At 44.0% G+C, this 26,924-nt stretch overlaps 1 protein-coding gene across 11 annotated transcripts in view; it reads right to left on the minus strand.

Moving 5' to 3' along the window:
* Positions 1-696: 696 nt before the first annotated feature.
* BTRC (beta-transducin repeat containing E3 ubiquitin protein ligase) overlaps positions 697-26,924 on the minus strand; it is a 112,298-nt gene continuing 86,070 nt past the window's right edge. For all 11 annotated transcript variants that reach the window (XM_085228956.1, XM_085228957.1, XM_085228953.1 and 8 more), the window contains 10 exons: positions 24,290-24,476; positions 20,388-20,484; positions 18,783-18,920; positions 18,194-18,312; positions 15,609-15,858; positions 14,801-14,919; positions 10,667-10,777; positions 9,993-10,071; positions 6,792-6,985; positions 697-5,799 (listed from right to left, as the gene is read on the minus strand). In XM_085228956.1, the coding sequence (XP_085085082.1) occupies positions 6,824-6,985; positions 9,993-10,071; positions 10,667-10,777; positions 14,801-14,919; positions 15,609-15,858; positions 18,194-18,312; positions 18,783-18,920; positions 20,388-20,484; positions 24,290-24,476 (1,262 nt within the window). In that variant the 3' untranslated portion in view covers positions 697-5,799; positions 6,792-6,823. The remainder of the gene's footprint in view (positions 5,800-6,791; positions 6,986-9,992; positions 10,072-10,666; positions 10,778-14,800; positions 14,920-15,608; positions 15,859-18,193; positions 18,313-18,782; positions 18,921-20,387; positions 20,485-24,289; positions 24,477-26,924) is intronic.

The raw sequence follows: 26,924 nt of genomic DNA on the forward strand, positions 1-26,924 counted from the left end.
CTGCTGGTTCCCAAGAATGGAGCCAGCAGGGAGAGTGGCAGCGGGCGCACGGCGCGTGTTTGTTTTCTGCCCACCCTGGGAGCCGGGATCTTAAAACCGCAGTCGCCTTTGTTTTAAAAGGGGCTGTTAAGTAAAATGGGAAGATCTGAGGTTGCCATCCGCAGAGCATTTTTAAGAGAAAGGTATTCTGAGGCCAAGGGTGCTCGTGTTTGAATTGTCAGCATTTCAGCATCCCCAGCCATTGTGTCGCATGGCGGTGCCGCGATATGTCAATTACTCACTCATTATTGAACAGCAGGATTCTGATTAGCTTATAAAACAAATTTGTGCTTCTCCTACCAGGATCTTGCAAGTGTACCCAGAAAAGCACAGTCTTTATATTTTTATAGGCAAGATGGTTGTGGCTCGGTGCATCACATCCACTCCGACTTACAGGGCAGACTCATTTGCCCCAGCTAGAGGCCACCAGTCATTCAATGGAGTTTGTTAATTAAAAAGTATGCTGTGGTTTTAGGAAAAAGTGGTGGTGTTTTTTTTTTTTTCCTCCCTTCTTTCTGCCTTCCAGAGCATGGACAGAGGCCCTGGAAGCAGCCCCCAGGCTGGTGCTGGGGCAAGGAGGTTCGTGCTTATCCAAGTGCAAGGCACAGCCGTGGTGGTCCAACGCTGTCCTTCATCCCAAAAGGAAAACAGGAGAGGTTCACAGCTTAACCTTTGTATTTGTATTTAAGTTATTTTCTGAACAGTTAAAAAAAAACAAACCACACTGTTACCATGACCCTAGCTCAAGTGAACATTAGTACATTAACTACACATCACCGTAACATAATCACAAAATTCAAAGCACTCGTTACTTAAGAATCCAGATAACAAATATAGCAGAGTAACAAACCGAAAACTCTGGAGAGGCCACGTCCTTTCCCTCCCCAGCCCTCAGTCTGAGCAGGGACAGTTTTTGGGGTGACCACCTACTACAAAAGGGACCCATCCAGCAGTCAGTTACCATACATTAAGGGCTCGTACATCCATGCACATCAGCATCCCTCTGATTTTCAGTGTATCAGTTTAATGTCACCGAAGATTAACCAGTGGTGACAACTCCTGTGAGATATCCACGGGACAAGCAGGGAAGCCCAGCGGTCTTTGGGAACAAGCACAAAGTCACGGGGAGAATTTTCTGACAAGACAAAGGATGATTTATTCTGGCTGCGTATCAAGGCTCACCACGGGAGAGAAGCTCTGGGAACGTGCCAGGAGTTAGGCTACAGCTCATTAAAAAAAAAAAAAAAGGAGTGAGGGGAAAAGGAGGGGAACCGAATCTCAGCCTCAGCAGGCGACCACCCCTCCCAGCCCACTGCTGGGGACGGGCAGAAGGAATGTGCCCGTGGGACCCGCCGCTTCTGTTTTGGTATTAAGTGTGAGGACAAAGACCGTGGCCCTCATGCCAATCAACCCAGTGGGATTTGCTGGCAGGATGAAGGAGGGATTTCATACGGAGACCTCTCCAGGGACAGCTGGGTCTCCTGCTGTTCCCCTTCCTTCTGGGAAGCTGTTATTGCTCCTTGGGGAACAGCAGCAGGGCAAGGCTCAGCACATTAGTGCATCATGCATGCCACTGGGAGACCTGGCAAAGTCCTCTTGGTCACTGCAGTTCAGACCTCTCACCCCTTGCCCCCAGTGCAACATAAGGGTGCGCATCAGTGGACCCACCCATTCCTGCAGGCACTGCTCGATGACCTCCTGGCATTTCTGATGTCCTCACAGTAACCCTTCATCCTTGTGAGCCAAGTACACTAGCTAAGAACCCTGTTTTTGCAGCACTGTCCCCACTCGTGCAGAGCTCCATCTCACCCCCACACTTCCCTCCTAACCTTCAGCCACAGAGTCATCTCCTCCTCTCCTCCCCAGGCCTGCAGCAGGAAGGCTGGGGCTCCTCTCCTCGCATCTCTCACCAAGGAGAGCTGCTAGTGCCGTGCCTCAGCACAAACACTGACTGCATCAGCCACAACAGTCAGACCTACAGGTGTGAAAGGAAGGCGCTCTCAGAGACGTGCTGCCCCATCAGAGCCAGGATGCTGAAGAACTGAGAGCCAAGCCTGGAGCCCTGCTCAGACTGAGGAAGGAGTGCGTGACAGGGGCAGGGAACATACCTGGGGCAGAGGAACGTGCACGGTAGTCTCCAGTTTTTTCAGTGTTGTTAAAAAAAAAAAAAAAAGAAAAAAAAAAGAAAAAAGGATCCTTTAGAGCAGGAGCAGGTGGCAGGTAGGTGGAGCACGGTGGTCCAAGTCAGCTTCCAGTTTAGGAACAAGTGTAAAGCATTTCAATGTTTCTGATGATCAGGCTTCTCAACTTGTCACCTGCATCCTTCCCTTCCAGTAGTGGACGTGTCTGTCCCTGAAGGTTAATGGGGAGGAGACAGCCGCACAAGTTCTCTTGCTGCAAATTCCTTCGTGCCATTTTCTATTTGCATATTTTAAAGCAAGCTGAATTCCTCTGAGGATGAGAAATATTTGCAGCAAAACGGTGTCCTATTGCCAAAGGAGTCACAAGCAGGAGACGGTGTGGCCAGAGGGATGGTCCTGCTCTGGATGTCCCACACCTGCAGTACGCGGATCCCGCAGCCCAAGGGGAAGGCTCTGCGAGCTCCCTGCTTGTGGGAGAAGTGACGATCTCTATGCAGCAGAGGTATTTCATTTCAAAATGATGTGCAACACTTAAAGCCCACAGACACATTCAGCCCCTTTTATCTCCTTTCTGTGGGCAGGTGCTAGCTCTTTTCATCATAAGCTCTGCAATTACTCCAACCTGGCTGAGGGATTACCCATTCAGTTCACGCTGAAACCTCTCTCACAGGTGCTCTTGCACTCTCACACACACAAGCACATGTATCCTAAGGGGGGAAGTTTGAAAAAGCCACTCTCCTCTGACTCTGGGAGATGTACTTACCAGATTGCTCCTCCCTGTGTGCAAATGAACACCACCAAGTGCCAGCCTGTGGCAGCTTCAAGTTCAAGTTACATCAGTTCACTTCAGTTTCCTTCCTAGCTATCAGAAAATGTGTACAACTCAGGGATGGGTTAAGGATCCTCACCCTCTGCAGTTCAGTATGAAGTACCCAGCCCCTACTTGAAAGGGAGACACCGTTCCTATGTTTGCCAAAAAATGGGAGTTCAGCTGTTGCTCACAAACTGTACCTTAAAATGCTCTAGACAGCAGAGTTTGAACTACAGTACCACTTGAAATACCCAGCACTCAGAAGTTACAACACAGCAGCATGGAGCAGCAGAGCTATGACAACCATGGCAGTCTGCAACAGTGCTCCTGGCCCGCCAGTCTTCTGGTTCTCCCAGACTTCTGCAGATAGTAAAATAAAACACACCTCTGCAGGTGCTACCCACAAAGATGCAACTAAAATATTAGGAGGTTCTGCAGCTGTCAGAGGCTGGAGTAACAGATCACTGTTTTCCACAGTAACCTGAATGTGAAAGACAGGACAACAGGACAAGATGAGGAAAGTGACTATTAGATCTGAAGCCAAGGTTTATCCCCTACTGATACGTAACCATGCTGCAGACCTTGTAGTAACTGAACTAAGAGGAACTGCATGCAGGTAGGATTAAGAATTAGATTCCGAACTTCAACTGAGAGAAGTCTGGGATGTAAACTTGGGTGCTCTCTGCTCCCCTGCCAGTTTTGCTCTGGGACTGCAGTGCACCTGATATGTATAATAATCCACAGCAACCTTCTTAGACTCAAAAGTAGCATCAAAATTAGTTGTAGATGAACTTATTATTACGATCCAAAACATTCAGGACTCTGCAGAGGTAAGTCATACTGCCAGTGCTACCTGAGCAGAGTAGAGCTAACCTGTGAGATCCTTTTTACAGCAATAGTTCGAACAGAAAACAGGAGTGCCATCACATGCTCTGAGCTGCTCTTTTGAACTGATGCAGTCTCCAGGCTCAATGAAAATACAGGAGCTGGGTGCTCAGTACTGCTGCTCATGCATTTCAGGAACTACACCAGGTGCTCCCCAAGCACCTGCTTTCCATTCCTCCATACATCCACTGCCATGTTGTCCATCCTGACCGTCACCAGAACAATTTAAGCCCTCTGGACTGCTCTTTGGGGACTCTTGGTCCGGCTCCTCACAAAACTTCATTGGTGGAAAAAGCACATCCCAAGCAATTAGAATCAACACAACTGCTTCCCTAGCAAAGTGAAACTGATGAGAATAGCTGAATAAAACGTCCCATCTGCCAAATTCCAAGTTTAAAGAGTGTTAGAAAGCCTGTTTAAAACCCTTCCAGCCCAGAGACAAAGGACCTTGTTTCCCACTGCAGGACTGGAGCACCTCCCCACTGAGGCAGTGAGGGTTATTCAAGACGTGGGCATGGCCTGGAACGGCCAGGGACTGATATACACCCTTTCCTGAATCCAGTTGCAGGCCTGCTGCAATTCCCTTCAGCTCAGTAAAAAGAGCCATGTCACATCAGATCTCTGTCTAGTTCAGAGACATGCAGAATTGTTTCACACGTCCCTCCCCTCCAGGGCTATTTTTATCTTCTAAACAACAGCAATTTGCAAAAGGCTCAGCTAGAGAGCAAAGATCCAGCTCAGCTACCAGCAAAGGGACTAATCATCCTGTGTCCCTAAACCGCAATGCAGCATGCACACAGGTTAGAGAAGCACACACAAAGGCGATCCTATCCCTCCCACCTAAGGCTTTTTAGCAAGGCCAGCCCCAGAAATGCTGCAGAACTGCTAACCTTACTGCCTGTGCTCACGGCCACCACTGCCCACCTGCCATCACCAGGGGACTGTGCCTTTGGATGGAAGGGCAGGGGTATATCCAGCTCCCCTCCTCGCCCCAGCCTCAAACCTTACCCAAAACAGAGAATGGTTCCTCAGCCATCGGCAACACACTGCCTTCAGGGAGAAAATGGGGGTTAGATTGTCCTTTGCACAAATGATTCCTTTGTTAGTGAAATACAGCCCTCAAACAGTGCTGCACCGGGATGGGGGGAACTGGACATCAGCCCCAGTCCCTCATGCTTGGGTCTTTGGCAGAGGAGAGCTTAACTTTTCACTGAATAGCATTCCTCAGCCAAGCAGATGTTAAAGGAGACTACAATGCACATCCAGCTTTCAAGAGGGTTAGCAGAGCAGGCAGGAGAGAACAGAGATGGATTTGGCTCATCATAGTCAAATTTCAAGGGTCCTCTCTCCAAAAGAATGGTCAGAACAGCCAAAAGCTGCAGTGGGTGTGGGGGGTGAGGTCTGGCGTTTCTGTCGCTCTTCAGAGCTGAATGCTTTTACAAAGGCCTAGCAATGGAGATGGATTTCAGCGGGAGAGCAGCAGCCTCCTCCCCACCCACCCTCCCACCCTGAGGTGACTCTCCCAGCAGGGTGAACTGTGGCTGTAAGTCTTCTGCTTAACAGCAAAGCAACACATTCTGGCAACATCTTAAATATATTCACAGGACATCTGTGACTGGGTTTGGAGGGAAACCAAACAGGGTAAAGGGAAGGGGAGTGAACAGGAAAATGGGGATGAGGGAGGAAAGGGATGGGGAGGTTTAAAAATGTTATTAGTTCACGAAAGATAAAAGTCATCTTCTGATATAGCAGCACTTTAGCAGTCAGCCACGCTGAGTAGACCCTGTCTGAGATCAACCGCATGCCAACTTTGTTCCAGAAACAAGTCTGAGAGCCTTCTCTCTTCAGCAAGTATTGGTTACGTGGATAGTTCTTTTGTCCTGGCATTGGCAGATAATATAAATACTGCAGCTTAAATGAGTCCTGAGAACAAAAAAGAGAAGAAACCAAACAAACCCAATTTGTACTAAGCCTTTCAATGATTGAAAATAATGTCTTACTGATCAGAGTGTTTGATAAAATCAAGACAGCTGATGTGACAGCCCTGACACATCACTGCGTATTTACTCATCAAACAAGATATAAGATGTGCTCCAGAACAGAGCATTTTGATGGAAAAACGTCACTGTGAACACTCCCTGCAGAAGCCTGCCAGCTCATATGCCTTTTTTCTCAAACTACTAACAGCAGTGATACCCATCACAGTGGGCAATCATGCCATGCCACCCTGATTACAGACATCAGATCCGCTCTGCAACTGACCCAAACTTAAGAAACACAATTTCCTGCCCATATTATGTTGGTCAAGTCAAAGGGATAAGGCAATAGGCAAACCAGCCAGGCTCAGACATGAGCAATTTATACCCATGCTGTAGCAGAAAGGAGTGCTGGGCTCAGTCAGTACATGATTTTGCACATTGATGCACCTCAACTTAATTTGCCTGGTTTTGTGCCTCAGTGCCTCCTCCCTTAGCCAAACAGTTCTCTTGAATCAACTTGCTGCAGAGTGAGAAGAATGGTCACCACTTCAGCAGGAGGGAATAAAGCTGACGCCTCTTGGCAAAACGCTCCTGCCTGGTGACAACTGCCCAGGGTCAGGCCATCTGCATCCCCTTGTTAGGCAGCAGCTGCTCTACTCACCCTGCAGAAACCCTTATTCCTCGTAGACAGCAATAATAGCTGATTTAATTATTGATGATGATGGACAGTGGAGGAGTTCAGGGGAACTCACGGACACCACATGTCATGAATACTTGGATAAAGACCTTCTTGTAAGGCAATAGAATCACTCCTGTCCATTTTACAGGACATTGCAGTTAATGTCCAATCGAAATGAGAAATACTGATAGACCCAGCTAAGTATTCAAGCTGCATGCTCACATTACATCCAGTGTCATCTTTGAGATAATTTTTACCTGTGCGAGTGTGAGGTACAGTGGACTGTTATTTATCTTGAGATGTAGGTGTATGTTCTGGATGGGGAACGAGTGGATTCTGCTTGGGCAGCTGGGTCATTCAGAAAATCCCAGATGAGGATGGTGTCATCGTGTGAGCTGCTGACAATCTGGAACTCGTCAAACTGAAGTCGAAAAACTCTTCCAGAATGCTCCTAAATGAAAGACACGGCATGCTAATTCACAAATTCTAGCATTATATTAATTTCTCAGTCAGTAAACCCCATACAACACATCGTCCAGCCCCATAACTAAACCACCCTTAGTGAAACAAGTTTGCTATATCTGTGTTCTTGGCTCGCAAGGAATTTCATATTACATTTATCACATTACTACTTCAGTCCCCATGAATGCACTGTGCAGAACAAACCAAGCTCCCTCCACCATACAAGGCAGCCTTGTGAGGCTGATGGGAGCAATGCCTTCCTTGTTCTTTGGCTCCTTCCTGAAATCACGGTGTTCCCAGATGCAATAGGTTACAGGGGGATTAGGATTTTGCAGTCAAGGCTTGGCACCACTGCTACTGCTCAAGAGGGAAAAGTTTAATACTGAAGGACACTAAGAAGCCTGTTATAAAATCCAGTGACACAGTAATAATTCCTCTTAAGCAGTTCTAAAAATATGAACTAGAAAGAGCATTCTTTATAGCTTGCATTTTGCTCTGAGGCTAAGTGGAAATGGCATGATGATTTGGCAACAGTTCAGACTATAATTAACAGAAGGTAGCAGAAAGATCCTGGATATCAAAAAGCAAACCCACTAGGCTTTCCCTTTTGTGCTAGCCACTTTTTCCTGGTGCTTACTGCCACAGGAGTGAGCAGCAGCCTCCTCAAGAAAAAGAGAACACCATGCAGGTGGGACAAGCCCTCTCTCTAATACACATTTCTCTGTGGTTCTCTGTGGCCTAAGGTCAGGAAAAAATGCTTAGAAGCATTTTACAGCTTTTTCAAATATTTGGACAAAAGAGTATTGTTAGCTACTAAAAAGGAAGCCTGTGTCTTACGGCACAGGACTCTGAAAATACAGCTTGGTTTGAAAGCATGGAGAGAACAGAACAGCTGCCTTAAAGGGAGCCTCTAAAGCTCCAAATTAAATATACACACTCCATAATCAGATTCTGTTTTTATGACAATTTTGTTATAGAAGCCCAACCACTGGGACCTTCCTGATCTTCTGACCCAATAAGTGCACCTTAGAAGCACTTCATGGGTTTCTACTCAGTTCCAAAAAGAAAAGCATTTCCAGATCCTGTATTGTATCAGTGAAGTAAAGCAGTAGTTGCTGAAGAAGTACCACAACAATAACCAGATTCACTGAGGGACCCTTAACAAAGGCACCAAGAGAGAGGTATTTCTACAAACTATTTTGAAAAGTCCTTTTCCCTCCAGCCCCTGTAGGCTAAGTAAGACTGCCCTAGAAGTTCCATGCAGCCTTCCCCAGTGCGGTTACAGCGACAATAAGCAGGGTGCATGCTATGAGCTGAGGCTGCAGGGAGCTGGGCCCTTCAGCTCAGGAGAATTGTGCTGTTTGCTTATTCTGTGCCTGGAAAGCTTCTGTGACACTCGTGTGGCCGCTGCTCCAGCTAACAGGAGGGACCTGGCATGCAGCGAGCATTTGTTATCTGTGCACTTTCCTCCTACTGTTTGAAAATTGAACACGAGCAGCAGGAGACTCACGATGTTCATTGTGCAGCCAGGTTTAATTTTGGAGGCCGAGAGAAGAGAGGGAAAAAAACAACATCTATGGGTAAGCGGGTATAAGGACACCCTGTTGTCATAAACATGAAAAGCCCTAAAAGCACTATGACAGCCTTCTCTGCCCCTCCTCTTCTGGCTTCCTCCATTGCTATCAAACAGGGATTTATGAGTATCCATGTGTTGAGATTCCTACAGTGTTTCCATCCCACCGCTTCTGATTTATAATACAATTAGCTGGGGCACTTTGGCTGTCCACTGCTGGAAAATGCAGAGGAAATCGCACCAGTTAAATTAAGTCTACAGGTTACGAGGCACACATTTGTCTTGGACTGGAGCAGAAACAGCACTAATATCACGCTGAAGTCTTGGACTCTTGGGATACGTGTTCATGGGCACAGAGCTGTTCCACAGTTTGCAGCTGGGTGGCTGATGACAAAAGGGTTTTCTGGATTTCAGCCATGAAACTATTTGTAGTTCTCTCTGGCTACCAAGGAGGTTTTTCAACACAATACCTGCAGGCATCCAAGGCTCTCACCGACTCTTACTTTGCAGCTTATAGTCCAAATACAGGATTGGAAAAGAGCTAGTGTGGCTTAACAACCTACTGCCTGTCAACCCTCAAAGCCTGTGCAAAATGTGAAGTAAAATACTTCAGTGAAATCTACAGCAACTGTAGCAGTTTGGGTGGTAGATGAGGGTGTGGGACAGCTAGAGCAGCAGAAGGTCTGATGTCCACCAAACTCCAACATCAGCCAAAAATTTATTTTCTAAAAGAAAACAATAATTCGTTACTTCTTTTTCCAACATGGATTCAGCACTGGACCAAAATCTTTCTGTAACCCCGGGGTAATTCTATCAGAGCAGAAACAGCAAACATGTCAGAGGAATGCTTATAGGAACCACCCCATGGCCTTGGCTGTGCTGGCATTTTTGTCACAACCTTCCTGCATCGTTCTAAGATCAGTGCAGAGCCACTGTCAAGCATGATGGTGAATGCTGTGAACACTCATGCGATGACACATTTTTTTCACACTATCATCAGACCTGTACTAAATATCACTGGAGAGCATTAGAAGCTGCTGGTTAAGGATGAGGCAATCTCACTGTCTGTTCCAGTCCTTAAACACACACAAGCCACTGAAATTGCAATGCAAAGGTTGCTTTTGTGTGTTTTCTTGTTTTTTTTTCCCCTCAAATTTGGAATTTACTACTTTTCTTTAAGAAATTCCCTGTCAACAGCTCACAGGAATAGGCACATTAAAGTAAAGCCACCAATACATGGATTCCAAGGACAAGTCTCAAAAATGACTTAGCTTTCAACTTCCAAACAAGGAGCCAGATCTCTAGAAATGACTTTGAGATCCTGCAGGCTGGTGCTAAACTGACTTGAATTTCTGTAGCTCAAGACAGCCCTGAGCAAGAACATTTTCCTGCTCCCTCCATCACCCCTACCCAAAGCTCTTACCACAAGGGTTCGTAAGCAGAGGGTCCCTGCTGGAGCACGGGGGTCCAAAGCAGCCACCAGATCCCATACCTTAATTTTCCTAGTAGTGAAAAAACATAGAAACACCATGACTCTGTTAAAAAGAAAAGATGAAGTGCTCACAGAAAAAAAAAGTTAGTTGTGTTAGTGCAGCTGTGCTGATACAGCAGCTCAAGGAAAACTACAGAAATCTTTCTGCTACTGAAATGTGGTTCTTGCACTTCTCCTTTGTAATGCTCATAGATTTTAAAGGGAGAAAATAATATGCTGTTGACAAAATAAAACATAAAAAAACAGGCAATAATAACTAACAGAAACATACGGGAGGGTTAATGCACACTAGTCCTAGTGGCAAATGAATCAGAAGACAACCACAGAAGGCAAACATTGTTCTTACCAATGATTGAGCTAGAAGATCAAGTCTGTCTGATATTCTTATGAGCTAAAGAAATGGACCACATGCATCAAATCACACTGAGTTTTTTAAGAAGAAAAAACAACAGGTGTACTTTGTAGAATCAGCCTGACTTACTGGCCATGACCAGGACCTCTTGGTATGACAGACAAGAAATTTAATTTTTATAAGGAAGATCCAGCAAATTGGTATGTGAGACACTGAGAAAGATAGGAGGATGCAACGCATTAGCTAGCCTCACCCATCATATGCCCCGCTGACTATCCTCTTGTTATCAAAGCGGATGCATCTCACCAGCTCTTCGTGGCCTTCCAGTACTCGTAAACATGCCCCACACTCGATATCCCACAGCCTGGAAGAGATCAGGAAGAAGCACTGAGAATTTCTCAATTCCTGATTATTTCAAGGAAACATTTCGTCTTTGCTTGTAGTTAATGAAAACGAGGAAATAAAGTTTATGATGAAGCAACTAAGAGCAAACAAACTATTCATCGCTCCTTTCCCTGCAGTTCAACTGATGCATGTTTTTCAACAAGACTCTGTTATGTGACAGTATCATATGGAGGATGACCCAAACATTTTAAGATCAGCCATGCCCACCATCTACTTCTCTATTAACTCAAGACACAGGATATCTCCCAGTTATCTTCATGAGGAGCCTGACTTTATTTTAAGTTAGTTTTTCATAAAAGTATCTTTCTTTCATTTGAAGATGTTAAGTGAGAGAGACTCACCGGTCTCCTGGAACCTTGTTCCAAAGGTAAAAGCACCTTAACAAGGCACACACGCCTTCTATGCCCCTACATGCCTATTTCTGATTTGGAGACTAATGTCAGACAAATTGTGGATACAGTAGTGAAAGGTACAAGAACTAACAAGCCCTTTATATTTGTCATTTTCTCCCACTGAAGGTGTATTCGCTCTGTAATGAAGGTAACTTATGCATAAACTAAAATGGGCATTTGGTGTTTATTTATTCATAATGCATTTTCTTCTTGTGCTCAAACAATTTTTTAAGAAATAATCTTATATGCTTTTGATACTTTTGTCAGCTCTTTGAGGGGATTCCCAATTAGATAAAGAAAAATTATTTGCCAACAAGAACTGAAATTCCTCACATGTCTACAGGTGTTCCACCTCCGGATGGCATAAAGGTGGTTCACAACAAATGGAATCTTTCAATAACAGTATCTGCTGAGGCTCTGACACACAGCTGAGAAAAAGCAGTCACAGATGTTCTTGAATGCTCATTCAATTAGAGTTCAGACTGACAGGGACTTCATGGTAGTGAGGTTCATGGTTCACGGAATTTGTCTGGGTGACACCACACAAAGTACAGCTGCTGTGGGGTCAGGTCACTTTTCCTTGAGAAACTAAGAGAGAGATAAATCGTCCCCACATACTTCAATCCTGAGGTCCCCCAGGGAATAATCCAGACCCAGTGGATGTGTGCACAAGGTTGGTGGATAATCATTTCATCTGTCCTGCCACAACAAGCGCTCTCGCTATGGACGATTGGGGAATGAACAGAACTCTTCCTATAACTGTACTGGGTAAGGGTTAGTTTATCATAGAATCATAAAGGTTGGAAAAGACCACCATGACCACTGAGTCCAACCATCAACCCAACACAACCGTGGCCACTAAACCATGTTCCTAGGTGTCACACATCTGAGGCCAGAGAGGAGCAGAAGATGATTCCCCAGTCTGTGAAGCTAAGTGTTCACCAGCCTGTGAAGACTCCAGTGGTTTTTGCATTAGCACCAGCACACCAGTTAAGGTCAGAGAAAGTAAATCCATGGTGAAGTTCAGCCAAAGGCACTCTGGCTGGCCAGAGAGCATTACGTCTCCTGCCAAGGACTGCAAACAGGAAGCACAATGCCAGAAGTGAATTGGTGCAAAAAGGTCTGAAGAGCAATCTTGTGCCAGGAACTTTTGTGCCATGTGTTTCCACTCCTTGCCATCAATCCTGAGGCTTGCCAGCAGCTTGGCAAGGCTGCATCACATTAACTTAGACTTGTATTATCAGGTCCTAGTTTGAGTTTTTACCTGAATTTGACTGTGATGAGAAAAGATGATCGCAGCCCTTAGCTCTGAGAACAATGGGCTTCCACACACAAAACGAGTAACTGCTGTGTAAGAACAGCATATCTAGCATTGGTTCCAAGGGAACTTTCCAGATTTGGTAATCTCCTCAAATTTCTACTTCTTTAAATAGTCAAAGGACGAAAAAGAAACAAGACTGCTCTTAGGCTTGAAAATTAACTTAGAAATTTCGCTATGAAGTGAATGCAGGCAAAGGAACAGCCACTCTTCCCTCCTAGAGCTTTGGGAGAACTTCTATATTAGAACATCCCCAATTACCACAGCCTTTACTTCTCCTGAACTCCTGGCAGAATAGGAAGATGAACAGAAGGCAGATGAGCCTGAATCCCTTTCTTCAAGAGTCCAGCAGCAGATCCCTGTGTGCACACAGTGGTGGTTGAATACATGCACATACATGCACCCATGCCAGCCATTCATTTAAAAGGGAACACGGAACGATATAGCTTTTTTTTTTTTTTTTTTGCTTTGGCACTAGTGACTAAGATACTTAAGTAACTGGATTAAAAAAAAAATAAAAATTAAAATGATGGGCCACTTTCCTACTGGTGGAAATCAGCATAGTAACAGCGATGCCTACGTAGCTGCATTCTTTTACACTTGTGAGAACTCTCTCCTAAACCAAAATCTAAATCATTTTTATGCATGGAGTCTCTCTAAAGAAGAAAGATACTGATTTCTCAGCTACTTCCTTAGATTCATGGTTGAAGAATGAGTAATCACACAGTCAGCTCCTTTTGCAAAAAAAGTTTCCCCGTAACCGAGGAATGGCCAACTTCAAATTCAATACCAGAAGGCAATCCCTACTAAGGGCCGACACAACATCTGGTATTTTACAATGGATTAAAATCAAACATGCAAAACACCAAGCCACCCACAGAGAGGACTTAGTAACCTGCCCTTGCTTAATCACTCTTCCACTGACATATGCCTTCTGTTAATGGCTGGGAGAAAGCTACGTGAACAGGTAAATCTTGTGCCTTGCCCACACAGCTGCCAAATCTGACTTCCATTAAGATTCACTGCCAACATTCTTGAAATTCTAGCACAATTTATCTGTCAGTTAGGGATTTTGCCCAATGTAAGCATAAAAGTAATCACACTCCTCTTTAGCATTATCACTACATTGACATTTATTTTTATTAGTATTACTCATATTTTAGATCCTTCCCTAAATGGTGTAGCATTTAACTATTTCTTACTCTGAGAGACCAAGTTTCACTGTACAGAAGCAGAGGGTTATTTTTTCCATCTGGAGTTTTTACTACATATATGGTGCTACTCTACACGATGTCTATTAATACTTTTTGCCTTGATAAAGGGACAGAAGCCCCAGCTCTTCAGCTCATGCTCTCAGGCAATCACACACTAAAACCTAGTGCAACAATCCAGTGATGACCATCAAAGGACCACCATTTTCCAGAACACAAAGCACAGAGAGGCACCATTTTGCAAGCAAAGTCCACAGACAAACATCTGCATGAATCATTCTCACTAAGGAAAATAAACTCTGACATCAAAAGTGAAGACTTTCTGCTTAGGCTGTCCAGACTTCCAGTTTTATCGGAAGGAACACAATTCTTCAAAGCACAGATGAATACAAAATGGAGGCTCCTCTTCCTCCTGCTTGAATGACAGCCGCTTCCCCACACAACTTACACTCCTATTCCAGCTTGCTCAGTACACCCAGAGACTAGTGGGACACCCCTCTGCCAGCAGCTGCTAGATGTAGGGAGAAATTCTGGCTCATGATACCAGAAGGAGTTAAATCTCAGATTGCAGCAAGGGCAGCTGGAGAAGTGCAAAAGGCAGCAAACTGAACTTCATGCTCTAAACCAGCTGTTCCAAACTTAACCCGGTGCCAAGTACCACAAGAAGAGCTTGGCCAGAGCCCAGGAGGATTTCTGCAGAGGATTAAATGCCTCTTACTGCAAATCTGACCCCTTTAACTAGACACATAGCCCAATTAAAATATCACAAGAGGACATCACAGAAAGTGTTACTTGCCAGCTCTTTCATACACCAGAATTGTCAGAGCAATGCAACTTGTTGATTAGTATAGGACTCCTGAGATACAGAGAATGAAAGACAACACAGTAAAACAGACTTCTAATATCTCTTCCCAGTAGTTCCCAATGTTCTCTACCAAAGGAAGCATATTTCAAGGAAGACAAGGGTACAGAGCACTTTGCTTGTCTAACCTCCATGCATCCCAGGGATTCAGAGACAACATGCTCGCAAAGAACTCTGCAACGGGGAGTGTGTCTCTCACCTGATAGTATTATCTGAAGAGCCGCTCACTACTAGCCTGTCTCTGTACTGCAGACATGCAATGCCTCGTTTGTGGCCATTTAAGGTGCGCACAAATTCGCAGGTACTAGTGTTCCATACCTGTGACAGGAAAGGTGAAACCACACAGAGACAAAATTATTAAGAAGAGACTAACAAAAGATGGTATCTGTATGATACAGAGGTGCACTCAGAATGTTCTGAATTGAACACACTTCCTTAAGAACAGGAAAATTACCCCTCTGATGACTTGTGACTATTGCCTGAAAGTGTTCACAGCTTGGGCCACAGCACACAGAAGATTTCTGCCATACTGTACTAGAATTAGCTTCCAAAAACAGTCTTCAGCCTGAGAGTGATTTAGTCTGTGATTTAGTCTACACAAGAACTGGATTTTCCTCAGTTTTAATGCAGCAGATCAGGATCACAGCAGTAACACTTAAGTAACTCCTACCCACTCACCTTTGCTTTTGCCCCCGTGTTGCCCTCTGACAACTCTTTGTATTACCAATGCTGAAACAGATCATGGAACCAGTCAAATTGAAAAAGAACACAGGGAAAAAAAGAGTTCTTTTTCAACTGCATCTGCACTGCGGTCTACTTGCCATACAGCTCTGTCAACAAGATGTACAAGCTCAACAGATGAGGGATGAGTGGAAATGAGCAGGAGGAATACTGCTTCTAAAGGAAGATCAGTGTAATAACAGCCAAAGACTGTTCCCTGTCTGGTCATTGCCTTTTGTTAGTAAATACTCAGTGCTGCAAATAAAAAAGCCTCTGAAATACCTCACCTTTATAGTTCTGTCACCTGACGCTGATACGATGTACTTGTCATCAAAGTCCACTACGTTGACAGCAGCACGGTGCCCTACGAGCACCCTCCTCAGGGTGATGTCTGTTGGTGAAGCCATGTCCCACACGGCAATGGAACGGTCTTTGGAACACGTCACCATCATGCCGTTATTGAAGCGGAGGTGCAGTACTGCTTCGCAGTGGTGAATCAGTGTGTTCAGCATCTCGCCCGCATTCACGTCCCACACCCTGCAGTTTCAGATTTCAAACCAGAGAGAAGAGAGTTAAAAAAATGTACCAGTAGTTTTTCTGCAGAGGGAGAAAGGGAAGGGGAGGGTAATTAACTCTCTAGCAATATTAGAGATGCAAACGCCACAGGTTATAGCTAAATCTATTACATGTTTCATTAAAAGATATGTTATATAAACCTGTTGATTACGCATATATCGAGACAGTCCAGCAGCCAAAATCCCTGCAATGCAGTTAACACCATAAAAACAACCCAGCCAGAAAAACAAAAAAAATAAAAAAAGCATTCCTTAATTAAGAGAATTTAGTGTTTAAGGAAAGGCATGAGATTGACAGCCCTAGAGACTGATGTTTCCTGGTCAAGTCAGCCTACCATACTTCATTCCCAGTCACCGACTGCTTAAATGTGACCTGTGGAGAAGGAAGTTCAGAGACAGGTTTCATTTTTGATTTCTCTCACAGGACTATCATCTCATAGGATAACTTACACAGAGGTAAAGACAAGGTTATGCCCTTCAAACAAATGTAACTGCTACAAGTTGCACAATGGGTTACTTTTACTCTGCAATGCATCTGGTACACAGCTACATTCTAAGAAGGCGCTGAATACCCAAATTAAGACAGAACATTCATGTTGATTTAATGTTATTGGAACCAACTGTTTGTACTGAAAGATCATTTAAGATGAAAACTACTTCATATGGAACTTCTAGGACTTGAAATTAAGATTTTAATCCTCAAAAATGTTTTGGGCTGTCCTGTTTGCAGGCTTTTTTATTCTCCACAAATAGATTCCTTTTGGCACTATCACACCTGTATCCCACATACACTGTGTGAGAGCAGAAAATGGCTGAATCATTAGGCAGATCACACTGTAAAAGCTGAAACTTTCTTCTGCCAATATGGTGAGCAGTTAGGAAAGGCAAGATGTGAGAAAGGATTCTAATGCCTCATTTTCTAATGCATAGAAGCTGAAGCAAGTCAACTTCTGGTTTACAAATGAGAAAATACACTTCCAATTACAAAATGCAAAGTTAAAAAGACTGCAGACTGCAGACCTGAGCCATTAGCATACAGGCAATTTGCAGACAAGTTTGCCAAACTGAACAGGAGCTGGAGACCTACTGACTTCTCTGGACAAGTGCATCCCTAAGCTCTCAGAAGCATTAAGAGCCCATCTGTAGCGTCTATTGGACAAAGCCCCCCTTTTTGAGGAGACCCAAGGATAAAAGTGATGCATCCTATGTGCCTCGGGGGTCTGCACAAACGTTTATAGCTACAGTGGAAAACAAAGTATTTCTGGGCAAGTAGCCAGTCTGCAATTTGGCCTGCCTGGCCTGATATGGAAAATGATAGTGCTTGTTACAGAAATAAGCATCTCCTTTTGCAACCTGTATTTAGCACTGAGCAGTTCCCACACAAAAATTCTAGATTTCTACAAATGTTAGGATTCCAAAACCTAACAACACCATAAGACTACATGCATCACGTGTAAAGTACCAAATGAAATGGTCACTAGCTTAACAGTGGTAGTTTGCAAGCAGCACAGTGATAACCATGAGCAGCCTGCAGCCATAGGAACACATGGTAATAGCTTCAGAAAAGGCCATTGGCACAGCTTTTTTGTCATCTGTAACTTCACTGCATGGGCATCGCTAATTCTCTGACAAAAAGAGGATATGTAACAGCATGGAGAAGACAGACTTGCTCCTCTGTGTCCAAGTTCACAATGCAACTCACTAATTCAAATGTGCCTGTATTTACACTGCAGGATTTAGGCTCTCTGTGATCCTGTAGTGGACTTTACATCTGCATAGTGAAAATATGCACTGCATGTGCTGACTTGAAGTGTCCAGCCTTTTTATGGAGACTGGAAAGGAAACAAAGTTAGAAAGACCAGGAAGAAACGTCATGCTGAAACTTAATTAAAACTCACAGGAGATCTAGTCACGCATCTTTGTTAAAATTAAGAGACAACAGATGACTAAACCTTCAAGCTTGCTTTGAGTACTTAACCAACTTTTAAAAAGTTATTCCTATGGAGGATGTAAAAGCATTCCCAGGGAGTGTCCAAACAAGCAGCACCTTGGTGAAATGCCAAATTGTCTTCCTAAGTCATCTTGACCTTGGCTGACCTTTGCTTAGGTTCTCATTTCTCCTTGACAACCACTTGCATGGACATCTGATAAACAAGGACAGTGCACTCCTGAGCAAATGTGCTGAACTAGATAATGGAGGTAATTGAACAGCACAGATTTAAGAAAAGATCATTTCAGCAGCTCACAAAGCTGAACTTTCTGAAGCAAATGAAAAGCTCTGAATCACAAGCACACACCTGACAGTCGAGTCTGAAGATCCAGTGATGATCACCCGCTCATCATACTGCAGGCACAGGACAGAACCCGTGTGTCCAGTGAGAATTCGCTTGCATTCTAATGTATTTTTATCCCAGATCTAGGAGAGCAAACATTACAAAACAGACAGCTAAATAAGGTTTACATCATACTTGAAGCAACTACTGCTCTGATGGCCTGTTTTTTACTACAGCGGATCACCTACATTGCAGGCAGAACTACCTCAGTGGCATGGGCTAATTGTTGTGGTGACATGCAGGCTGGTGTAATATGCTAACGCCTTTGATATTACCGGGTTTGCTCTGAACACTGGTCTTACCTCCTCATTAGGACAGAGTAGTTATATAATCTGTAATTACTGGCTGAAAAGTCAGCTAACGAATTCTGTTCAGAAAGAAAACGAAGTCTCTCTTGACAAATATAAGAGGTGTACATGTTGCTTAGGTAAGAGGTGAAGGAGAAGGTTCGTTTAGTAACAAGAGATTGGAGAGGTGCCACTGAAATTAGGACACTACTGTTCATGGCACTGGCACTATGTGCCATTGGCATGCCATTCTGGAGAGTTCTCACCTTGATAGTGTTGTCTCGTAGGCCACTGACTATCTTCTGATCATCGTACTGTAAACAATAAACGCCTTTGCTTGTCTCACTACGGCAGTGGATTCTCTGTAAACTGTGCCTCCCACACCGCCAGTTTGACTCTATTGTCTTGAGAGACAGGAAACAAAAGAGAAGTAAAAATAAAAGACAAAACTCTCTCTTCTTTACTTCTGTTTGCTTGAGAATCACAGAATGGCCAGGGTTGGAAGGGACCTCAAGGATCTCCAACCCCCCTGCCACAGGCAGGGGCACCAACCTCCCCATTTAATACTAGACCAGGCTGCCCAGGGCCCTATCCAGTCTGGCCTTGAACACCTCCAGGGACAGGGTATCCACAACCTCCCTGGGCAGCCTGTTCCAGCACCTCACCACTCTCAGAGTAAAGAACTTCCCCCTGACATCCAACCTAAATCTTCCCTCCCTCAACTTCAAACCATTTCCCCTTGTCCTGCAGTTATCAACCCTTTCAAAGAGTTGATTCTCCTCCTGTTTGTAGGCTCCCTTTAGGTACTGAAAAGCTGCAGTGAGGTCACTCCGCAGCCTTCTTTTCTCCAGGCTGAACAAGCCCAGCTCCCTCAGCCTGTCGTTGTAGGGGAGGTGCTCCAGCCCCCTGATCATCTCTGTGGCTCTCCTCTGGACCCTCTCCAACAGCTTTCTGTCTTTCTTGTACTGGGGGCTCCAGACCTGGCCACAGTACTCCAGATGGAGCCTCACAAGAGCAGAGTAGAGGGGGACAATCACTTCCCTGTCCCTGCTGGCCACCCCTCTTCTGATGGAGCCCAGGATACCATTTGCTTTCTGAGCTAGAAGACAGCTGATACTTTACATTTTTTCCTGCAGCCAGATCCATAGAATGACACAGCAGTTTTCTAAAAGAAGCAGCGTGTGATGAAACCAATGAAACAGGCAAAGGTTTGGAACACGTACTGCGGCCAAACTCCCCTGCGTGCTCCGGCATGGTGAGGGAGCAGTGACCCAAAAGTTGTTTTTTTCAAACTCCAACCTTTAATTCTGTGACTCTGTAACTAAACAATTGCAGAGAAAGTCTCAGCTGAGCTCTAAGGGCTTGTGCAAATCTGCCCAGACAGTGCCTGACCACCTCTTTTGCCACTATGCAACTGTCAGAACATGGCACTTGGCACTGGCTCTCCACCAAATACAAGGCAACACTGCCCAGATGCCTCCTGTTTCCCTGTGCCTTAGGGACTACACTCTCCCAATTCCCGAGATCCACCTGTTATCACCTTATTAGATTCATGTGCATGGATGGGGCAAAGTACCATGAAACAGAGAAAGTCAAGATGGTAGTGTTGCTATGACATCTGATGTACAAAGTGTGGAGACTTCCTGAACAACGCAGCTCCCCCACTGACTAAGGCAGTGATGACAGCCTGGGAATTCATACATAGCCCAGGTCTTCAAACTCCCAATAAACACAGACACATCATACGTAATGAAATACTCTATCAGCATGAAACATTCACAGAATTTGAGCATCATGAGCAAATGAGAGAGATTGTTAAAAAAAGCAAAGCAAAATGAAAAAGCCCATCATACCAGGAAGTTACTCCTTACCTCTATATCCTGTATAATTTTGGGGTAAAGTGCTCTGTAGAAGGAGTTGGGTGGAGCAGTCCCATCAGGGGGTTTATTTTTAAATAGGTATTGTCCCCTGGAAGACAAAGAACACAGATCACATTTCAGCATTTGGGAGGAAGGTCTCCCTGGCATTTTAGAAATGGGTAACCATTGCTGAAAAGCACACAAAGATTCACAGTCTAACTTCATTTACTCAGTAACACAGGGTGGTTTCTTGTTTGTTTGGCCTGTGACATTTTGATGTTGCATTTAGACACTGAAAAATTAATGACAAAGCAGTTCTTCCTCACTTGCGGAAGGAAAATGTACCATTTTGGACATGAGCCCCTTCAACTCAATAAGAATGACCCATACCCACTGCATACATATTCATATCAGAGGTCACCTTTAAAATAAAGCATACCAAAAAATATGAGAAGCCGAAGAATCCTCAAGCTCTCTGTGCATTCAGGACTAGCTTTGATCTACATTAACAGGAACAGCACCAGGTTTGGGACACGGACATTTTACTGCTGCTACTTTATTTTGGTAAGCAACACTTCATCGGTGGTGCCTTCCTCATTTCAACACTGATTTGGAATACTCATATCCCAAGCTAGATTTTTGCTACAAAAAAAATCCATAAACGGCAATCACTACCTGCTGTGTAAAAAACTTAAATTCCTCATCCTGAAGTTAAGAAGCCACCAAACACGGTGTGGAAGCTAGTAAACCCCACCATGGGCGTACTAACTGCTGCTCTGCCTGGCAACATGCCTCGCAAAACGGAGAGAGGCACAAATGCCTCCGAGTGTAATCCTGGCATCGGAGGCACGGAGTTTATACTGGGCCAGCTCTCCACTTCCCCCTCCCTCGCTCCATTATGGCATAATTAATTGCTCAATACTTCGTTGTGCATTCTTTTCTTGTCCTTTCCATATAACATGTCTTGAAAGTCATTTGAGAGACTGCACTAACTGGCTGACATACTTTGGGCAAAATCCAGACTAAATCACTACAATTTTTAGGTATAAGCGGGGAGGTAATCTATAGGATTGAACAAACAAAACAACAAATGCTCAAGAAAACATCTTTTGACAATTAGGGAAACTACTTTACATTCAAATTAAGAGAAAGCTGCTTTCTCCTTAGGACAAAGGAATCTGAGTTTTCAAACAGTAACCCCCTGTCTGGGGACAAATCTTTGTGAAGAAGGGACATATGGCTGCACACAAACCAACAGTTAGGTGGATCCTTACACGATCCAGTTTGGAAGTGCAAGAAAATTACTACCGCTGGCCTGGGGAGGCTGGAAATGATTCGGAGATGTGCAGAACAGCCATGGCACACTACAGAAGACTTAGGGTAGGTCTAGAACAATCTGTATACAAGCCTATGTGCCTGAAAACCTGTCTGTTGTTTGCAGCTTTACTACATGAACTATTAGAAGGTCCTGCTAGCCATAAGCAATGTCTTGCTGCTTGTAAAGTCAGTCGCATACAGGTCAGCCAAGGGACTGTTTGGAATTTCCCTGGCATCCCAGTGATCAGGATAAAAGCAACTATTGTTTGCAGTTTCTGATGACTGGCCAACTCAATCAAGTATTCAGATGGAAACAACAGTACCCAATCTTGGGCTTCTGTTCTATTTTTCTGTAAATCTGGGTAACCCTTACTGCTCCCTACAGAATAACAGAGTGATTGTCTTTTGAGATAGAAAGCAAGATTTTTCATAGGAAGAAGGTAAACCCAAGGAAATGGTGGACTGTCCAAATGAACTTCACAGACTGCTCATCGTAGAGCACACAATTAGATGAGTTCCTAGAAGATGAAAAGCTGACCAACAGCAGCCACCCTGATCAATCCGGAATAAATCATGTCAAACGGACCTAATTTCTTCTCAGATGTCAGTTTCATGAGTTAGCTAGAGAAGTATAGTGGTGGAAGTGCTCAAGGGTGAACATACAAACGGCTAGATAGCACAGCTTACCAACGGTGCACTGTCAAAAAGAAAGGCAACTGGGATCTTGCATGAAGTCTCTCTCATATGTGTCATATTAGACATTTTCACTAATGACGAAGAAAGGAATAGGGAGCATATTTACTTCGTGGCCAATGATGCTAAAGCTGAGAAAAGATACAAGTACTTTGGAGGACAAGATTAAACTCATAGTACATCTGACAAAATGGAGAAATACTAACCAGTACACAGAAGCTAATTCAAGAAGGATGAGTGCCAAGTTCTCTACTTATAACATAATCATGCAAGATGAGGAACAACAGGTAAGGAGAACTTCCACAGAATGGGTAATTAAAAGTTATATATAATATAAAACCACTGTTAAAAAAAAAGCTTATGTTCTTCTGGAAAGCCTAAAATGTAGCATCCCCCATAAAGCAGAGAAAATAATCCTTCTCATTAAACTCTGGTGATGCCTCAGGAGAAGGAAGATGATCAGCTGAAGTCACCATCCTCCAAGAATGGAGAAGAGTAAGAAGAGTAACTGGAGTGAGGCTACTCCAAGCAAATCGAGACTGACAAGAGGACAAGAAAACACAGGGTGAGCATTTATTAGTACATCCCATGTATAGGAAATATGATCATCTCCCAGCTATGCAAAAGATTACTACAAAAAGTAGAAAGAGAAACTGTTCTCTGTGTCTGTGTAGGCTAAATATGACATCCTGAACTGTAGATAGGAGGATGATGTTCACCAGAAGTAGCTGTCCACGGAAGCTGTGCATGCCCCATCCCTGGAGGCATTCAGGACTAGGTTGGATGGGGCTCTGGGCAGCATGGTTAGCAAAACAGTGGTACTGCTTGCCCAGGCAAGGTAGGGAGAATCTCCATCATTAAAGGCTTTCAAGAACCCTTAGACAAACATCTGGGATGACTTAGAAAAAGGGGGACGAAAAAGTTACCACTACATTTCTGTGTTTATTTTATACTCTTTATAAACACTATACAACTGGAAGCAGATCAACATAGTATTTATTTTTAAAGGACATTTCATAATTCTGAATTACTTGCATTTACTTTCTGAGACAAGCAGTATAACAAAATTAGCCGTGAAACAGAAGTCTTTGTTTGCTATTCTGTATCTTTTTCTTTTTAATAGCGACCAAAATGCCTGAGCTGTCACTTTTATCTTGTTTATGAAATATTCATACCCAGCTTCCTTTCTGCCAACATCCTAGGGACACCCTTGGAAAAGAAAATTATGTATTAAAGGACGTAGCCCCTGAGAGGGAAAGTTCTAATGAAATGTTAACAGAGCAGCTTCAAACTTGAGTGAGACCCACATTGTAGTAAGGCTATTCCAGATGATTATTAACTAATCTATCTGCATTTCTAAAGTCCCCTATTCTCTGTGGTACCTACCCTCAGCTTCCAGTTTGAAAATTAAACAGATATCTAATAGTGAAAATCTGCTGAGGAAAACAAACAGACCCATCAGGAAACAACTAATACGTAGCACATGCTGCCCCATTGCCACCCCCAAAAAAGCTCTTCTGCTGTGAACTGCTGACTAGTTTAGTGTTCCCCTGGGGCGTACACAGCTTCTTAATTTGAACCGAATGACAGCTGGGCGTAAAAATCTCACTCTGTATATCCCACTTGTCACAGTGGGATAAGAGCATGATCAGATGAGGAAAGTGAGGAAAAAGCCCCCACGCTGTCTGCACAGCCAAATGATGCCCTAAGCCCCCAGCCCCCGAATCTGAGCTCGTGCCCAGATTTGTCAGGTTTGGAACCTGACAATCAGATTCAGATTTGTCAGGTTTGGAACCGGTGTGCTATTTCAGGATGCTACGTATTCTTCTTCAAACACGGTTTGAAACGCAGAGCACCCACTGTCCTAAATGGGGGCAAAAGAGGTAAAGATACAGTTCCCTCACCATCCTCTCCTCTCTGACAACCCCCTCCACAGCGAGTCTGTCCTGACCATCCTCTCGATCAGCTTCTTCCACAGCATGCCATCCGACGTCACGCGGTACCACTCCTTGCACACCAGCTCGGCAGCACACAGCGATTTGGCATCCAGGTAGGACAGGATGTTCTCAGCAATGTGATCCAATCCCCGAGCTGCGGGGGGAGGAAGGAAAAAAACAAGCATTATTTGCTGGACAGAAGGGCAGTTTAAAACAACTGCCCTTACAAGTACAAATATACCCCCTCTCTCCTATTCCTTTCCATCTACTCTTCTGCATGCAGAGCTGGACCAAACGCGCAGAAGAGCATCTGCAGCTAAGTTCAGGAGTGAGCAGTGTTCTCCAACTTCCTTTGGATATAACACAACAAGTCATTAAAAATAATAAAGAATCCAAGAAGTCATTCCAATCTATTTCGATGGGTTTTAGCACTAGGGGGATATTCTATGGATGGCATTTCCAACTCAGCGACGCAGCCCCCAAAATCTCTCTATATTAGGACCATTTCTCATCTCACTGCTACAGCTGTTCTCATGTTCCAGCGGCTCAAAAGCTGTTTTTGCTAAAGCAGTAGCTTTTAAACGTAATGAAGAAAAAAATATATATTCCCAATGTGTGCCCTGAAGGGTAGTGATACCTTTAGACATGGGGGAGGGAAAGATATGCAGATGCACGGGGAAGTGGAAAGGAAAGGAAAGAAGAGGCTGTCTGAGGAGAAAGTGAAGCAGGTTCACTAGCTTCATTTATTAAAGAGGGTGGAGGAAAAATATGCACCATAATTGCATAATTTGCAAATACTTTCCAGTGTGAATACCATGACTGGCTTTGTTTCAACATGGCTGGAGTAAAAGGGAAAGCAGTTGAGCCAAAAAGGCAGCAATGCTTGCAAGGCACTGGCTCTACAGCCTGGGTAGCACCTAGCAGCTCAGTGTAACATCTCCACACGGCGCCATGCTCTGTCTCCTCAACAGACAGATGGGTCTAGCAAAATTGTGCCCCTTCCTACTCAGATCTGATCACCTACCAGACATCAGAAAGATAAGATGCCTTTTAAATGAGGTGTTGCACAAACACAACTTCTCTTGGAGGCTGCTTAATTTATAAGTGAGACACAGTGTCAAGGGATCCTCCCTCTTCACAGGTCCAATTGCCGAGGCTTTGTGAAACTTGTAGTTGAGACCCTAGAAACCCTCTGGTTCACATCTGGGACATGGTTATATGTGTCCTTTCCTGCTGTTTAAACAACAGCCTCAAAGAGCAAGCCTTGTTTGTCAGTGACAAAGAAAAAGCAGTGAATGCATTTGTACATCACATGCCCTTACGTCAGCAAACCCAAACTGGGGGCAATCAGCTGATTCCTTTGGAGCTCATAAGAAACAAAAGGCCAAACCTCTACTTGGTTTTGTTAACTGAAACATCTCAAAATTATCTACTGACACATGAAAATGAGAAAACTCAGCATGTCTTCTCTCGATCCTATCAAACATCTGAGATTTATAATACACATTGGGTGAAACATTCTGCCCAGCATTTTATGCTCCCATTCATTCAGAAGAAAAAGCACGGGAATGATACCAGAAACAACCAGAATGCAGCAAGAGGGCTGACATTTCTTATCTTTATAGATGCAAAATTAGATGTCAACCTGCAAAACTGAAGCATCAGCAACCTTTATTATGTATTTAATCTGAAAAGATATACACAGCCATTACGTGAAACTCTCTCAAAGAAGAGTGTTTGTAAATCCAGCTTCATACTACAGCAATTCATAGACCTATGTCTACGTCTGTACGTCTGTGTATTTTGGTGAACCTGAACCAATTCTGAAGGACAGAAGTGAACAATGGTGTTCCCTTGCTTCCCCACTCTGATTCCTGCAGCCCTGAGCTCTCTCTGGCGAGTAGAAATGCCACATTTTGGCATTCTTTGGCATTCTTTCTGACAATCTTTTCCCTTCCACTTAACATGCGGGAAGGGGAGGCCAAAACCTCACTGTTCCTTGTCTTCACAGAATCAAAGCTATTTTGGCGTGGCAGCAAACTCAACTGTATTATTATGTGAGATACATATCTACTGGAGCATTGCTTCCTTTAAAAAAATTCTTCATGCACAAAAGCTTTTGCTAAACTATTGTGAAACACGATTAGCCCTTCGGTCCTCCACATCAAGTATTAAAAGAATGTTTCCAGTTATTTCACACCAAACCCTTATAAAAATGACTCTGCTCATAAAAAATGTTAAACAGCTTGGAAATGCTAAGCAGAGACCTTGTTTTGTTTTGTTTTGCTTTAAAGAAATGGAACAAAGTTTGTTAAGTACACAGTTAAGCTGCATTTTTGCAACCTTTATTCTGTCCAAAGCACTGGGAAAATAACCTCAGTCAATTGTACTCTATATTAGCCAAGTCTGCTCATGACCTAAAACCATCTCTGGTCGTTCTGTGGGACAGTGCAAGGAGGACAGAGATAAGATGCCTCGTGATTTTGGAGAATCTTTATTGTTTTATTTACTTGAGGGGGAGAGTAGGAAAGAGAATGAAGGCATAAAAATGAAACTGGAATATTGAGCACTTGAGAATTTCAGAAAGCTACAAAATACTTAA

The sequence above is a fragment of the Meleagris gallopavo genome, chromosome 8, assembly GCF_905368555.1.
Source record: "Meleagris gallopavo chromosome 8, MGAL_WU_HG_1.1, whole genome shotgun sequence".
NCBI classification, from domain to species: Eukaryota; Metazoa; Chordata; class Aves; order Galliformes; family Phasianidae; genus Meleagris; species Meleagris gallopavo.